This window comes from Nerophis lumbriciformis, linkage group LG23 (assembly GCF_033978685.3).
Source record: "Nerophis lumbriciformis linkage group LG23, RoL_Nlum_v2.1, whole genome shotgun sequence".
Classification (NCBI taxonomy): Eukaryota; Metazoa; Chordata; class Actinopteri; order Syngnathiformes; family Syngnathidae; genus Nerophis; species Nerophis lumbriciformis.
In genome coordinates, this window is record NC_084570.2 from 26,431,357 (window position 1) to 26,449,160 (window position 17,804).

General features: G+C 38.3%; 1 protein-coding gene across 1 annotated transcript in view; it reads left to right on the forward strand.

Annotated features, from left to right (window-relative positions):
* Positions 1 to 420: 420 nt before the first annotated feature.
* The window catches only part of vamp3 (vesicle-associated membrane protein 3 (cellubrevin)), a 23,943-nt gene continuing 6,559 nt past the window's right edge, over positions 421 to 17,804 (forward strand). The window contains exons 1-4 of the mRNA XM_061984888.2: positions 421 to 710; positions 3,064 to 3,142; positions 14,909 to 15,067; positions 15,205 to 15,256. Of these exons, the coding sequence (XP_061840872.1) occupies positions 709 to 710; positions 3,064 to 3,142; positions 14,909 to 15,067; positions 15,205 to 15,256 (292 nt within the window). The 5' untranslated portion in view covers positions 421 to 708. The remainder of the gene's footprint in view (positions 711 to 3,063; positions 3,143 to 14,908; positions 15,068 to 15,204; positions 15,257 to 17,804) is intronic.

Here is a 17,804-nt window from a genome sequence, read left to right on the forward strand (position 1 = left end):
CTGGAAATGCTTCTTGAAAAGTACTTTTAAAACAACAGACACAAGCTGTTACCACGTCACATGCTGCTCACGGGGCTTCCCCACCCGTGTCCAATTAACGCACACATAAACATGTAATGCAATATTTAGTGCGCCATTAGGTTTACTTTAGGTAAACAACCATTGTAAATAAAATCCAAGTAATATATTTCTGTATTGTCTTTATTAATTTCTACGTGGCGGAAGGACGTCACACAGCTGGTGTTGCATTCAGGTACTTTGTATAAAGTTGAATTCCACGCGAACATGCAACTTTATATGCACTTTGGTAACGTCATATAAACAATAATTTTCGTAAAAATTGTTTTTTGGTTGAAAAAAACAAAACAAAAAACACGTATTATTTGCATCAAATGCACCAAATAGTTTGTAGCTTTAATCATAGGAGCAACAAAATGCAATCAAAACCAAACTACACCACATATCACGCTTAGAACCAACAGTTTCAAGCAAACTTTTTACAATTTTCCAGAGGCTATATTTACAGGTTAAATCACTTTATTCCGGATAACTGAGCTGGCTGTAGTTGTTATTTTTAAATGATCAATTTAGCGAACATCGACAGTTTGATTTTCCAGTTGAACTGCAACGCAGCATAACTGTTACGGGTTGGAACACTCGCTAGACGAAGAAGCATCCGGTACACGATAAAGAAACTTTCACTTCACAATGTAAGTTTATATTTGCTGTATTTACACACAACATTAGTCGGAGTTCAGTTTGGAGGGTTTAACGTTAGTAGGACACCCCTCATAGTAGTTGTATAAATATAAACGTAACAAAGCATACGCCCAAACTTAGCTGTTAGCATGCAACAAGTGCTAGTTAGTCAAATCAAGCTAGCGCCCCAAAGTTTGTGCTACTTTAGCTGGTTTGAGCCATTTAACTTCATATTCATAGTGTAAGTTATTTTTTCTTATTATTTTTATTAATGTCAACAACAACTGACGTGAAGTCTGATAACTTTGTGCCTTTTAGCATACCCAAGGAGCTAACCGAGTCGCTACTGTAGCTTTAATCAAACGTCTCTGATTTAATGTAGGCTGGATCGTTTTTTGTTTAATGCGATTATAATCATGACTTTATTTGATCTCAAAGTTAGGCACACATATTGGTTACATGATTAAAAAGTAGTTTTCTTCGGGAGTTCCAGTAGGGCTTGGCGATATGGCTGAAAACTATCACGATATGCATTTCATATCGGTCGATATCAACATATGTTGATGTTTTTTATGATATGTCAAAAACATAGACCAAAAGAAAAATATATTATTCAAATGTAACCTCTGATGATAGTCCAGAAAGGAAAGGAATTATCAACACAACCATGGAAAACAATCAATGTAAACACAATTCTAAGATCACATTGAAAGCTTAACAATAACCTCTTTAAATAAGGGTGGATAAGAAATACTATAAACATAGTGTAACAAAATAGTGCAAAGTGTGAAAAATGTAAACATAGAAAAACTATAACTATTTTCTGCAGGTTTAGTGGCAGGAAGTTACAGGTGTGTAACATTTTAATTTGGTCTGTTATTCTTACTTTCTTACTATGGTGACACAGGGGTTAGTACGTCTGCCTCACAATACGAAGGTCCTGGGTTAAAACCTGCGCTCGGGATCTTTCTGTGTGGAGTTTGCATGTTCTCCCCGTGACTGCGTGGGTTCCCTCCGGGTACTCCGGCTTCCTCCCACCTCCAAAGACATGCACCTGGAGATAGGTTGATTGGCAACACTAAATTGGCCCTAGTGTGTGAATGTGAGTGTCAATGTTGTCTGTCTATCTGTGTTGGCCCTGTGATGAGCTGGCGACTTGTCCAGGGTGTACCCCGCCTTCCGCCCGATTGTAGCTGAGATAGGCTCCAGCACCCCCCGTGACCCCAAAAGGGATAAGCGGTAGAAAATAGATGGATGTATGTAAATTACATTTTGTTCTGCAGTAATTATTTCAATATTATTGTCCCAAATTACTAATATTTTAAAGTAGCGCATCGTTATATTTAGAAATGTGTTTTATTCATACAGTGAATTCAAAACATAGAGGCATGGCGGAGATATTTATAAAACAATTTTGTCTTATTCCAAACAAGCCGGTTTGGATTTGCCCCGACTTGTGACAAAAATTAATAATATCAACAACAGTATCAATAATAATAACAATTCCAACTAAACAGTGATTAAAAACCCCTCATTTACATTATCATCACAGCCATTTATAAAAAATAAAATCAAAACAATAAAAAAATGAACAATAGTGTCACAGTGGCTAACACTTGTATCGCATCTGATAAGCTTGACAATACATTGTGTCCAATATTTACCACAAGGATAAAATAATATTTTAGGTTAATTTAATAGTTAAAACAAATTTAAATAATGGATCCCATATTACAATACATGACTCATTATTATCTAAACTAATGCAGTTTTTTCTACGGATATCATAAATAATGATAATCTCCATAGCTTGTGTATATCAGTCAGTATGAGTTGGACTATCAACATCTATCCATTTTTTTAATATTAGCGTTTTTGTTATGATACATATTGAAAGAAATGCGTTTTTATTCTTTGATGACACGTTACTAAATTGATGCAGATGACCAAGAATACAAGTTTGCGGTCTCTTTTGTTGTTTTCAACCATTACTCTTTTATTCGTTTAGCCGTTCCGTTTAAAAGCTAAGATTTCAAATGACCTACAAAGTCAATAAAATCAATACAATTTAGTAATAAATGTGATCGCTATTTGGCAATACATAGAGTACATGAGAGACTAACGGCATGACGAAGTACAGATAGAAATGAGATGCTATCATGAAATAGACTCCAGCCACCCCAAGAGGGACAAGCTGTAGAAAATGGATTGATGGAATTAAAGCCAAATGTTTGAATTGCTACTTTTGTTTAAAAAAATAAAAAAAATAAAAATAAAATTACTTCACCTTCTGTAGACACTCCCCTAATAAGATGGTAGGGAAAACACTGTGTATTCATTATAAATTGTCCCATGTCTTTCCAGGTCAGGCTCAGTTCCAGAAGGTGCTGGTGGAGCGCCTAGCAACAAACGTTTGCACCAGACCCAGGCCCAAGTTGATGAGGTACAATAACCTATTGGTCCAGCACAGGTGTGCCTACTTGTCTTGCCTTCAAGGGCCTAAGTGAAAAGGTGCCGAACACAGTGGTTTTAAGCCAGACCTGGGCAAATTAAGGCCTGGGGGCCGCATACTGCCCCTTAATCTTTTAAATCCGGCCCGCCCGACATTCTCAAAAAACTATTTTCGATATTTAAGTTCGAATCTGTAGCTGCCATTATGATGTGCAGTGATGTTTTCAAATGACCGTAAGTATTTCAATGTTCGGAATTTGCGCTTTTGCATGATATACTTGTTACTATGGTAACCTGAGGCACCAAGCAGTGTGGGTGGGGAGCGTTTCCACAGGGTGTTTCCAGAGCGGCCAGCCTGAAATGCGAGTGTCAGGGACAGACGCGGAAGGAGATTTTTACAACAAAGTTCTAAAGCTTAGTGATATATCAGATATATCAGATTGTAGGTGTGTTTTTTTACCCTTCACATTCATATTTCACTGTGTTTGTTGCATTTTTGTTGCGTTTCACTTGATTGTAAAATATGTCGATCGAGAGGGGGTGTGACGTTCACATGTTGTCAATATTCAGTGTTTTATAGTTCATAGTTAATATTGTAAACCCCACATTCTTTATTGTCATGTACATTCTGGGGGTCTCATTCAGTAAAAAAAATTAAAATTCCATTCCGTTTTTCAAGGCAGTCTGTCATAACGTTTTTAGCATTCAATCAGACATTTGCCTACGAAAGACATGTCTTTGGGAAGCCATCCTTTGGTGGGCCTAAAGAAATTACCCATTTTGGATACCACTTGTCTAACAGGTCACTCTTTTCCTTTTTGCAGTAAACAAAGTATCACTAGTGTACTGAATAGTAATCCTGTGTATCGGTCTGTGCCGATATCCGATAAGTCAATTAATCGAACAATAAATGAAAATTAAGTATAACTATTCCAGCCTCGATAATCGCCTTATGCACGCGTTGTTACGGCTGCAAGAGGCAGAGCAGTCACTCTTACCAGCAGCTACCGACGTTTATACTACATGCACATGAACGCTAAAAATTATAACCGTTGTAAAACTCCTTAAGGTTAGTATTACCGTATTAAATCAAAATGATTGAAAAACTGTGATTGATAACTGCAGTTTGAGAAACTTATGGAAGGACTAGCGTTAGCTTGCCAGGTAGCTTAAATGCTAGCATGAAAACGAGAGACGTTTACGTCTTTTCCCATTAAGAAACGTCCTACCGAGAGAGGTTTACGTCTTTTCCCATTAAGAAATGTCATACCACAATTGAAACTTGTTTTAACACATTGCATTACTGAAACCCACTACTACCGACCACGCAGTCTGATAGTTTATATATCAATGATGAAATCTTAACATTGCAACACATGCCAATACGGCCGGGTTAACTTATAAAGTGCAATTTTAAATTTCCTGCGAATCTTCCGGTTCAAAACGTCTAGGTATGATGACGTATGCGCGTGACGTCGATGGTTGAAATGGAAGTATTGGGACGCCATTGTATCCAATACAAAAAGCTCAGTTTTCATCGCAAAATTCCACAGTATTCTGGACATCTGTGTTGGTGAATCTTTTGCAATTTGTTCAATTAACAATGGAGACTGCAAAGAAGGAAGCTGTAGATGCGATCGGTGTATTAGCGTCTGGCTACAGCAACACAACCAGGAGGACTTTGACTTGGATAGCAGACGCGCTATCCGACGCTAGCCGCCGACCGCATCGATGATCGGGTGAAGTCCTTCGTCGCTCCGTCGATTGCTGGAACGCAGGTGAGCTTCGGTGTTGATGAGCAGATGAGGGTTGGCGTAGGTGGAGAGCTAATGTTTTTATCATAGCTCTGTCGAGGTCCGTAGCTAAGTTAGATTCAATGGCGTCGTTAGCAACAGCATTGTTAAGCTTCGCCAGGCTGGAAAGCAGTAACCGTTCAGTTACAGGTCCATGGTTTAATAGTATTGTTGATTTTCTGTCTATCCTTCCAGTCAGGGGTTTATTTCTTTTGTTTCTATCTGCAGTTAAGCCCGATGCTATCACGTTAGCTCTGTAGCTAAAGTGCTTCACCCATGTATTGTCGTGGAGATAAAAGTCACTGTGAATGTCCATTTCGCGTTCTAGACTCTCATTTTCAAGAGGATATAGTATCCGAGGTGGTTTAAAATACAAATCCGTGATCCACAATAGAAAAAGGAGACAGTGTGGAATCCAATGAGCCCTTGTACCTAAGTTACGGTCAGAGCGAAAAAAGATGCATCCTGCACTGCATTCTAATACTTCACTCTCACGTTCCTCATCCACGAATCTTTCATCCTGGCTCAAATTAATGGGGTAATCGTCGCTTTCTCGGTCCCAATCGCTCTCGCTGCTGGTGTAAACAATGGGGAAATGTGAGGAGACTTTCAACTTGTGACATCACGCTACTTCCGGTACAGGCAAGGCTTTTTTTTATCAGCGACCAAAAGTTGCGAAATTTATCGTCGTTGTTCTATACTAAATCCTTTCAGCAAAAATATGGCAATATCGCGAAATGATCAAGTATGACATATAGAATGGATCTGCTATCCCCGTTTAAATAAAAAAAATTCATTTCAGTAGGCCTTTAATAACCTGGAGAGTTTAAACGTTTGTTTATATTCTAATTACAGTGTTAAAATACACGACAAATACACATTTGAAAGGATTTACTTGCATTATTATTATGTATTATTATTACATCAATAGTTAATTTGGTCTCAAAATAATGTTGACAATAATATTGTTTATCAGCAATCATTTGTAGGTCAATATATTGTCAAGCAAAATTTGTTATCAGCCCAGGCCTAACTATAAGACGTTTCTTTCAAGTTACCAGTTACTAAACGCAACACTTTCAAGGATGTAACGGTATTATAAATACTGCAGTATTTTGGTTTCAAAGTCTTCTCAATAATACCGTAACAAGTGACGGTATTAAACAAAAACTTTTTCTTTTCTGGTGTTTTAGCGTTGGCTGGGTCTGTAAATAAACTACATATCCCAGAATCCTCTGCGCGGAGTCTTGTGTTCTGCAAAGCGAAGCGCAGCACTTACGTTTTTCGCGTTTCGTAGGCGACACAGAGCAAGCCGATCTCGTCTCAATGCGCAGGAAATAAAAAAATAAAAAATCAACACGGGAATACGAGTAAACTAAAAAGCTACTTGAAACATCCTTAATTCATCCATCCATTTTCTACCGCTTGTCTGGAAACAACATTGTCCAGACTGATATAAACATGTCCACTGTAGAGGACACTGCTTCCCATAATGTAAAAGTTGAAGGACACTAAAGTGTACATTATTGTTTTATACTTGTTACACTGTGGATGTTTACTGTAAGTTATTATTTTAGATATTTCCTTAAAACAGTGGATGTTCCTAAATAATTATTTGCACTCAGAAATACTTGTTTGTAGTAGAAAATATGATTAGAAATTTTTAAGCATTATGTCTGTGTTCACTTACAGTAAGCGTGTTTATCTTAAACATTCCTGCCACTTCATTTTACACAGTATGGCATTTTTACCATGGTCCATGGTTCTTGCCCGGAAAAAGGTAGAGTGCCATCAACACTAAATTGGCCGTAGTGTTTGAGTGTGAGTGTGAATGTTGTCTGTCTATATGTGTTGGCCCTGTGATGAGGTGGCGTCTTGTCCAGGGTGTACCCCGTCTTCCGCCCGAATGCAGCTGAGATAGGCTCCAGCACCCCCCGCGACCCCAAAAAGGGACACGCGGTAGAAAATGGATTGATGGATGGAGTAGATCCTGCCCCAAGTGGGGGAGTTCAAGTACCTCGGAGTCTTGTTCACAAAGTGAAGGAATAGTGGATTGTGAGATCGACAGGCGGATCGGTGCGGCGTCTGCAGTGATGCGGACCCTGATCGATCCGTCGCGGTGAGGAAGGAGCTGAGCCAGAAGGCATAGCTCGCAATTTACCTGCGATCTACGTTTTCCTATCCACACCTATGGTCATGAGCTTTGGGTTATGACCGACCGGTAGCAGGGCTCTCCCTTAGAGATAGGATTCGAAGCTATGGGGAGATGTTTAGGGCGCGTCCGACCGGTCGGAGGCCGAGGGGAAGAACCAGGACATGGTGTCGAGAATATGTCTCTCAGCTGGCCTGGGAACGCCTTGGGATCCCCCGGGAAGAGTTGGACGAAGTAGCTGGGGAGATGAAAGTCTGGGCTTCTCTAATTAGGCTGCTTCCCTCACGACCCAACTTCGGATAAACGGAAGAAGATGGATGCATATTCCGTAATATTATCATACCATGGCCATCGTACCGTGAGATTTTGATACCGTTACATCCCTAGTAAATTGCCTCCTATTCCTGGACTACTCTTAAACACCAGGGGGCAAACCGTGACGCAAATTTAAGATTAAAGGGGAACATTATCAACAGACCTATGTAAGCGTCAATATATACCTTGATGTTGCAGAAAAAAGACCATATATTTTTTTAACCGATTTCTGAACTCTAAATGGGTGAATTTTGGCGAATTAAACACCTTTCTATTATTCGCTCTCGGAGCGATGACGTCACAACGTGACGTCACATCGGGAAGCAATCCGCCATTTTCTCAAACACATTACAAACACAGAGTCAAATCAGCTCTGTTATTTTCTGTTTTTTCGACTGTTTTCCGTACCTTGGAGACATCATGCCTCGTCGGTGTGTTGTCGGAGGGTGTAACAATACGAACAGGGACGGATTCAAGTTGCACCAGTGGCCCAAAGATGCGAAAGTGGCAAGAAATTGGACGTTTGTTCCGCACACTTTACCGACGAAAGCTATGCTACGACAGAGATGGCAAGAATGTGTGGATATCCTGCGACACTCAAAGCAGATGCATTTCCAACTGGACTGGACAGATCAGCTTTCAGGAAAAGAGAGCGGATGAGGGTATGTCTACAGAATATATTAATTGATGAAAACTGGGCTGTCTGCACTCTCAAAGTGCATGTTGTTGCCAAATGTATTTCATATGCTGTAAACCTAGTCCATAGTTGTTAGTTTCCTTTAATGCCAAACAAACACATACCAATCGTTTGTTAGAAGGCGATCGCCAAATTCGTCCTCGCTTTCTCCCGTGTCGCTGGCTGTCGTGTCGTTTTCGTCGGTTTCGCTTGCATACGGTTCAAACCGATTTGGCTCAATAGCTTTAGTTTCTTCTTGAATTTCGTTTTCGCTACCTGCCTCCACACGACAACCATCCGTTTCAATACATGCGTAATCTGTTGAATCACTTAAGCCGCTGAAATCCGAGTCTGAATCCGAGCTAATGTCGCTATACCTTGCTGTTCTATGCGCCATGTTTGTTTGTATTGGTCACAGGAAAATGGACGGGTGTATATAACGATGGTTAAAATCAGGCACTTTGAAGCTTTTTTTAGGGATATTGCGTAATGGGTAAACATTTTTAAAAAACTTCGAAAAATAAAATAAGCCACTGGGAACTGATTTTTAATGGTTTTAACCCTTCTGAAATTGTGATAATGTTCCCCTTTAAAAAAAACAAACTCAGATAGCTTATTGTATTCAATGAAAATAAAAAGTGCAGGTTGAATTTGAGAAGTAGTGCAAAATAACTGTGTGAATGTTAATGATCATTTCAGGAACAATAAGGTTTTTTCCACAAACAAAACTTGTCTGTTGAGGTTTTCTGCACATGCTATATCTGAGTAGTTGAATCAGAGCAAATACATAAACAAAAAGTGTGATTGAAAAAATATTTACTTGGAAAAAAATATTTTTTCCTTCTGATTAAGTTCGTAGGCAAATTTAATCTCCCGTCTGGACCAATAATTCAGTCACATAGTCAAACTCGTATTGTGGGCGGAATTCCCCCAGAATTCCCCCACGCAATACAACATGAGCTATAGTGACACTGTCTCTCGCCAGGTGCATTTACAAGATATGAACAAAGCAAGTGCTCCTTTTAAAGGGGAACTGCACTTTTTTTGGAATATTGCCTATCTATGGCGTCACATTAGTGCCAAAATCCGAGCGCATAAAAACTGTTATCGTGCACTGATTCTGCACTTCGTGCGCGCGCGCAAAAGGGTGTCGCGCGCGCGCACGAAGGTGCCTTTTTGCGTGCGCGGTGCCTTTCTGGGCGCGCGCCGTCTCGGTCTGTGCGCTCTCTGTGTACTCCTGGCATCTCTCCTCGCGCTGTCATGTTTCTTTTTGGCACTTTGGGGGCGGGTATGCTTAGACGTCCCCTCCTTTCTGATACGTCCCCTCCTTTCTGATTGGCTCTGAGCATTTTTCAAATGACCAATAATTCTCCAGCGTAGCAACGTTGTAGCCATCTTACCTCGGACAGCTAGCCTTAATCATTACATTGATGTCAATGGTACATGTACTAATTAAATTACCATAACTTGCTCGATTTTCGACCAATTTACAAACGTTTTGCCTTGTTACAAATCTTATTACATGTAGATATGACATAGGATGCTGTACCTGTTGAAATTACCTCTTTCGCTTTAAAAAAAAAAGACATAATTGTGCAACATAGTTGTGTAGGGTCAGTGTTAGTCAGTTCTCTGATTATTTTAAACTGTTTCAGAATACATTATTAAAAGCTATTCTTAACATTTTAAAAACAAAATTCAAAGATTATTTCATTAATTTTATGGCTGAATCAAAAGAAATTCCATAAATTAGAAAACAAATGTTCAAGAAGAAGTGAAAATATAAAATAATGTTATGGTTGGATGTTATTGCTGGTGGACCAGTTCTGGCTGAAAGATGTGATTATGGTGTTTGTTGTCTTATTATTTATTTGGGTCACATTTTGTATTACCCTGTATTGTGTTTATGTGGTATGAAATAACCTTCATCAGCGCGCAACATTTTTTTATCCACTTCTTCCTCCGTAAATCTTGATACATATTGACGATGACCCGCCGTGCTATACTTCTGATTGGCTCTGAGCATTTTTCGGCTGACCAATCAGAAAGAAGGGGCCGCCGTCTAAGCATACCCGCCCCCAAAGTGCCAAAACGAAACATGACAGCGCACAGACCGAGACGGCGCGCACGCAGAAAGGCACCGCGCGCGCACAGAAAGGCACCGCGCGCGCAAAAGGGTGTCGCGCGCGCGCACGAAGTGGAGAATCAGCGCGCGATAACAGTTTTTATGCTCTTGGATTTTTGGCACTAATGTGACGCCATACCTATCGTTCACAATCATTATGAGATACACGAAGACAACATTTTTTTTTTTTTGCATTCTAACATGTATAAATCATCTCGTTTTTGGTGGCTAGCAATGCAGCTAATTGGAGTAATCAAGTTTACCTCTAAATCACTTTAAAATTGCATTCAAAAACTGTCAACAATACTTCATTTACGTTCTGTAACCTGTATAATAACCAAGCTGTAGCAACATTGTTATTGTAAGAGTGAACACTAAGGAACTCTTTAGCCGCACCAGACTATAAGCCGCATATATATACGTTGTGAAATGAGTTATTTACACAGAAATAATTTGTAAATGTTTTTTTACATACCCTAATTGTTTCCAAACGGTGTCTGTAACACGGCAATAAAAAGGCTGATCAAACAAAACAGCAGTCATCGTCATGTCATCAAATACTGAGAAACTCTTTTTCTAGCGTATTAACACATCGGCATGCTACGGTATTAGCCGTAAAAGTAATAATCTAGCTTCTACGTCAACACGAAACGCGTTTGACATTGTAATGCACAACACAATGCGGTAGGACACAAATTTGTAGTGACTGAAAAACATGAACAATCATATTACAGTATCTATATCTATATCTATATTTCATGTTTTATTTGTACACAGCTAGCCATGTGTATATAAAACATATTACATATTGTTATGAAGGTGTCTGTTACTACATTATATATGTATACTTGCAGTGTGTATATAAAACATATTACATATTGTTATGAAGATGTCTGTTACTACATTATATATATATTTGCATTGTGTATATTGTACATATTACATATTGTTATGAAGGTGTATGTTACTACATTATATATATATATACTTGCAGTGTGTGTATTGTACAGATTACATATTTTTTTGAAGGTGTATGTTACTACATAATATATATATACTTGCAGTGTGTATATTGTACATATTACATATTGATATGAAGGTGTCTGTTACTACATTAAATATATACTTGCAGTGGTTATATTGTACATATTACATATTTTTATGAAGATGTCTGTTACTACATTATATATATACTTGTGTGTATATAAAATGTTGATGGAGAGTTTTGAAGTTGTTTTAGAGACTTTGAAGGCTACAACAGTGACTCCCATTAGCCGCATCGTTCAAGCATTTTTTTATAGGGTTAGGGTTTTTCAACCCCCCCCCCCCCCCCCCCCCCCCAAAAAATTGTGTTCTTGTTTCTCATAATGATTGTGAACGATCCAAAAAAAAGTGGTTCCCCTTTAAAGCTGTTGTCTTTCAACTTCTCTGCTAGTGCTGGCCATAATTTTATCTTTTGTGCTCCAGTTACAACAATTTCAGCGGGCAGGCACAACAGTGATTGGACATTTGGGAACAATTGTTGTAGCTGAGATAGGCTCCAGCGCCCCCCGCGACCCCAAAGGGAATAAGCGGTAGAAAATGGATGGATGGATGTTTTGAAATATGAACATGTGAGGTCGACCAGTATCTCGCAATGAATTATGTGACTTCAGAGTTACATGCTTGCTTTCAACGTCAACCTTTGGTGTTTGGAGTTGAGGTAAAATCCAATATTCATAGCTCTACAACTAACATCATCTTTTTAGATTACACTGTTGCTTGCTCTGCTGCATTATACAAATGCTCACCCAAACACAACTGTTTTCTCCCAGTTGTGTTTGGGGAAAGTGACATCGGTGCACAAACCCAAGTATTGATCGTCCCTCCCGGCCCCCTCTGACTCTCTCGACTGAGCAACACTATGAGTCATTGTTCCTTGATGTGTGTCTCAAGCAGAGTATTGCATAACCCCTGGCATCACTCTCATGAATCACCACTTTGAGAAAATAGTTGCTCTCAAACAAGGCTCACATGTCTGTGCACATGCTTGACAATATTGTGTGGCAGAGTTACGTCTGAGAGAGGAGAAAATATATACAAAAATGGGCCCTTTTCTTCCAATTTGCAGCTTGCATCATCATATGAAAGCGAATCTTAAGGTTCCCCTTTTTCCAGGTGGTTCTGCTGAGTTTAGCCCCGCCCACACAGAACCTTATGTCCACAGAGAAGGCAATTGGTTGCAGGAAGTTTATATAATCACTGTACATGGTTATGTAAGACTTGCACGCTGCTCTGCACACTCCTGCTCTGTCTGAGGGGGTGGCTATAGTAAAATGGTTTGTGGATCAGTGGAACATGTTGGTAGCTTGGTGTACTTTCTGATAATGCTGTCTTGACACACACATACACACAGACTGGTCTGGCCTTTGACCACAATGTTATTATGTGTCTGTGCTGATTGTGTTCTAAATAACTGTTATTATAGAGCACATACAGAATATATTTCCACTGTATATTATGGCTGAAAGATTGTATGTTTGGCTGAAAAAATATGCTCGATAGAGCCATTACAATTTAACTGTCTTAAAGGGGACCTAAGATGATTTTAATCTACTTTCAACATGCTTCCTTGTGGTCTATATTAGTGTTGGCCTGCAAAAAAATATGTTTTTCAGCTGTGGTCCGTATGGGCCGCTGCGGTACTAAGTTGTAATACACTTTTCCACTACTTGTGGCAGTAATGACAATGTCAATCAAACAGAAGAAAATTGGAGCTAAAGTCATAGAGGTTTCTTAAGCGCAAAAATTATAACTAAAACTGGTGAAGCTGGATTTTCATTTGCACTCACAGTTTATTTAAGAAACATATATATTATTATTATTTTCGTTAGAATCTATATATTTTAGCACTGTGTAATCGTATGTAAATGTATTTTTTATCAGTTTTTCTGAATCCCTTCTTTTGCAATATATTTATTTTTGTAATCAGCCTGACCTAAGCCTTGATAATAATTTTTTGGATTAACACATGCTTTCATTCGTTTGATAAAGTTTATCCTGTTATACTGTAAGTAGTTTAGATATATTGAATACTATTAAAATTAAGAGTAATATTACCTATTTAGTGTTTATATATGAAAAGAACGGGGTGAATCATCTTGTCCTTCATTAGGTATCTTTGACCCATTTGGCCCGTTAGCATCACATAGTGCAAGCCTGGCCTACCCGCGACTCCCGACATTAAGTACACCTGCCCACTCTCTGATCGATGCACGTAGGTGTTTTGCACTAGGAGTGCTGAATAAACGATTATTTATCCGATTCTAAATCGATTACTAGTTTTCAAGACTCTATTTAAAAAATAAAATTAAAAATTAAATCTATAAAAATATATTAAGGATGTAACGATAAACGATAGTAATGATAACCGCAGTAAAACTCATGCTGGCTAGTATAACCATTTTAAATTAAAATGATTGGAAAACCGTGATTGATACCCTCACGGGCTGACTAGCGATAGATGGTTAGCTAGCTTAAATGATAACATGAACGCAATAGACATCAAAAATAAAAAAATATACAAACTTGTATAAACACATCACTGTCTGAGTAACTAAGACATTCAATTGTGTACATTGAACCAACAGGCTGTGCTGTCTGAGTATATATACACGGAGAAATACGACACAGGCGGATGTTTTTCATAATAACTTCATGAACACAGATGGCGGTGTCTACAACAGGAAGTAGAGTCGCGTGATGTCATACAAACCAGAAATGAAGCCAAGTGAACACTCGCTCTACTCATAGCAATACCATTTTACTCATCTTTATCAATAAAAAGTTACAGCATTTAAAAAAAATAAAATGGTAGATAAACATTAGTGTTTATCTTCCATTACTGCTCAATATTGTTTTTGAAAAACTAGAACAATATTTCATGTTTCTTTTCTATAGAAAGTATATTTGTCTATTAATTTTAGTTAGTTTTTAAAAATACATCTTTGTTGAAAGTTTTCAGTGTGTATATAAGTGCTTTTTGAGCCCATTCAACAATACCGCGATAATAATAATTGTAATCATTTTGCTCCCATTAACCGTGATATGAAATTTCCACATCCCTACATACCTAATAAATATATGTTTTATGTATTTATTTTAAAATCTTCAAAATTTCAAGAATCTATTTTGTTTTTTAAGAATACATTTTTCAATAGATGTTTTTTAGGCCATTCTTGCACTTACTTTGCTGATGTCATACTTCGGCAGCCAAGATAAACTCTTGTAACTTGTTTTGTAAAGGTTATCATATCATTTTGTTATGGACAAATGAACACGGAAGTATTCATATTATGACAGGAGAGCAGGTGGGAGGGCACGAAACAAGAAGGAACAACACAAAGGTTCTGAGGTAGTCAGCAACGGGAGAAGAGGCTCGTCAACAGCATGTTTTAGAATGACCACAAATGTGCATCTATCAATCTGTGACGTCACAAACTGTTCATCGTTAAAACAAATACTCCGAAACACAGCATTCAGAAGGGCATCCAAAAGGGTTAAGGTGTCGCCTTGGCATCGTTTAACACGAGTATCTGACATTTCAACAACATTATAATTCAGGAAAGTGAAAAATCTTCCTAAGTCCCCCCTAAGTGCATGTGGACATTTGATTGTTTGTGTCCCAAGCAACTGATCAAGTGGTGTTTTACGATTAGGTGGTGGATATAATGCGTGTAAATGTGGACAAAGTGCTGGAACGGGACCAGAAATTGTCTGAACTGGACGACCGAGCAGATGCACTCCAGGCTGGAGCTTCCCAGTTTGAGACCAGTGCTGCCAAGCTCAAAAGGAAATACTGGTGGAAGAACTGCAAGGTACCAGAACACACGATTTAAATTAAATGTCACATTGTTACCTCCGCTTAACATTAGCAGTACATCTTTTTTTTTTTTTCAGCTGGCCAACTGTATACACTGTATTACATGAAGTAATGTTGCTCTGTCCACTTCAGATGTGGGCCATCCTGATCGCTGTCCTGCTGATCATCGTGATCATCATTATCAGTAAGTAACATGTAAACAAACGCTGTTGATGTATGTGACTTTGTTTGCATTTTTCCATGAACTCAGCTTGAGGGTGATGTCTGTCCTTAGGCTCATAGCACGCTTAGTCAGCATGTTGCTAATGGCAGCACGTCTTACGACTTGTTTTAGTTTTTGTTTATTTATTGGATGGGACATAAAATCAAAGATAGGAAAAACTGGCAAAAACCATGACAGATTGTATGAAAATGTCACATAATTTCCATCAAATCTTAGCTGACATAATGTGCTTCCATATCTAATAGATACAGTGCTTTATGTTGCAATCAAATATTTTCATTGTTCATTGTTCTGTGTGCGTTCTATGAACAAATAAACACCTAGCAACCCACACGCTTTTAATAACAAGAAAAGCGCTGTACAAGTATAACCCATTTATTCTGTAGTCAATCAATAGTATATTTTCTTCACCAACAAACTACTTTACTACGCACAATGTTTGGCCCTACAATAATAATATATAATGTGTGTGTGTGCGTGCATGCGTGCGTGCGTGTATGTATATATATATATATATATATATATATATATATATATATATATATATATATATATATATATACAGTTGTGCTCATAAGTTTACATACCCTGGGAGAATTTAGGATTTCTTGGCCATTCTTCAGAGAATATGAATGATAACACAAAAACCTTTCTTCCGCTCATGCTTAATGGTTGTGTAAAGCTATTTATTGGCAAACAACTGTTTACTCTTTTTAAATCAAAATGACAAAAAAAGTACCCAAATGACCCTAATCAAAAGTTTCCATACCCCAGTGACTTTGATCTGATAACATGCACAAAAGTTGACACAAACAGGTTTGAATGGCTAATCAAGGTTCCAATCCTCACCTGTGACCTGTTTGTTTGTAATTAATGTGTGTGTATAAAAGGTCAGTGAGTTTCTGGGCTTCTGACAGACCATTGCATCTTTCATCCAGTGCTGCACAGATGTTTCTGGATTCTGAGTCATGGGGAAGGCATAAGAATTGTCAAAGGATCTGCGAGAAAAGGTAATTGAACTGCATAAAACAGGAAAGGGGTATAAAAGATATCCAAGGAATTGAGTATGCCAATCAGCAGTGTTCAAACGCTGATTAAGAAGTGGAAAATGAGGGATTCAGGTAGACCAGCAAAGATTTAAGCCACAACCGCCAGGAAAATTGTTCGAGATGCAAAGAAAAATCCACAAATAACTTCAGCTGAAATACAGGACTCTCTGAAAAATTGTGGTGTGGCTGTTTCAAGATGCACAATAAGGAGGCACTTGAAGAAAAATGGGCTGCATGGTCGATTGGCCAAAAAGTTACATTTTGGTCTCATCACTCCAAATTACTGTGTTCCATAAGTTTTGAGGCTTGTCTCTGTGCTGTTTGGCGTAATGTAAGCGGGATGCTTTGTGACATTTGCGCAGATATGGCTTTCTTCTGGTGACCCAACAATGCAGCCCATTTTTCTTCAAGTGCCTCCTTAATGTGCATCTTGAAACAGCCACACCACAATTTTTCAGAGAGTCCTGTATTTCAGCTGAAGTTATTTGTGGATTTTTCTTTGCATCTCGAACAATTTTCCTGGCAGTTGTGGCTGAAATCTTTGCTGGTCTACCTGAATCCCTCATTTTCCACTTCTTAATCAGCGTTTGAACACTGCTGATTGGCATTCTCAATTCCTTGGATATTATACCCCTTTCCTGTTTTATGCAGTTCAATTACCTTTTCTCGCAGATCCTTTGACAATTCTTTTGCCTTCCCCATGACTCAGAATCCAGAAACATATGTGCAGCACTGGATGAAAGATGCAATGGTCTGTCAGAAGCCCAGAAACTCACTGACCTTTTGTACACAAACATTAATTACAAACAAACAGGTCACAGGTGAGGATTGGAACCTTGATTAGCCATTCAAACTTGTTTGTGTCAACTTTTGTGCATGTTATCAGATCAAAGTAACTGGGGTATGGAAACTTTTGATCAGGGTCATTTGGGTACTTTCTTTTGTCATTTTGATTTAAAAAGAGTAAACACAGTTGTTTGCCAATAAATAGCTTCACACAACCATTAAGCATGAGTGGAAGAAAGGTTTTTGTGTTATCATTCATATTCTCTGAAGAATGGCCAAGAAATCATAAATTCTCCCAGGGTATGTAAACTTATGAGCACAACTGTGTATATATATATACATATATATATATATATATATATATGTATATATATATATATATATATATATATATATATATATATATATATATATATATATATATATACCGTATTTTCCGCACCATAAGGCGCCCTGGGTTATAAGCCGCGCCTTCAATGAACGGCATATTTCAAAACTTTGTCCACCTATAAGCCGCCCCGTGTTGTAAGCCGCATCTAACTGCGCTAAAGGAATGTCAAAAAAACAGTCAAATAGGTCAGTCAAACTTTAATAATATATTAGAACCAGCGTGATGTGGGCGCGCATGGAATCGTATATCAACATGGACGGAGCTGCGTGAAAAAAGCCACCCG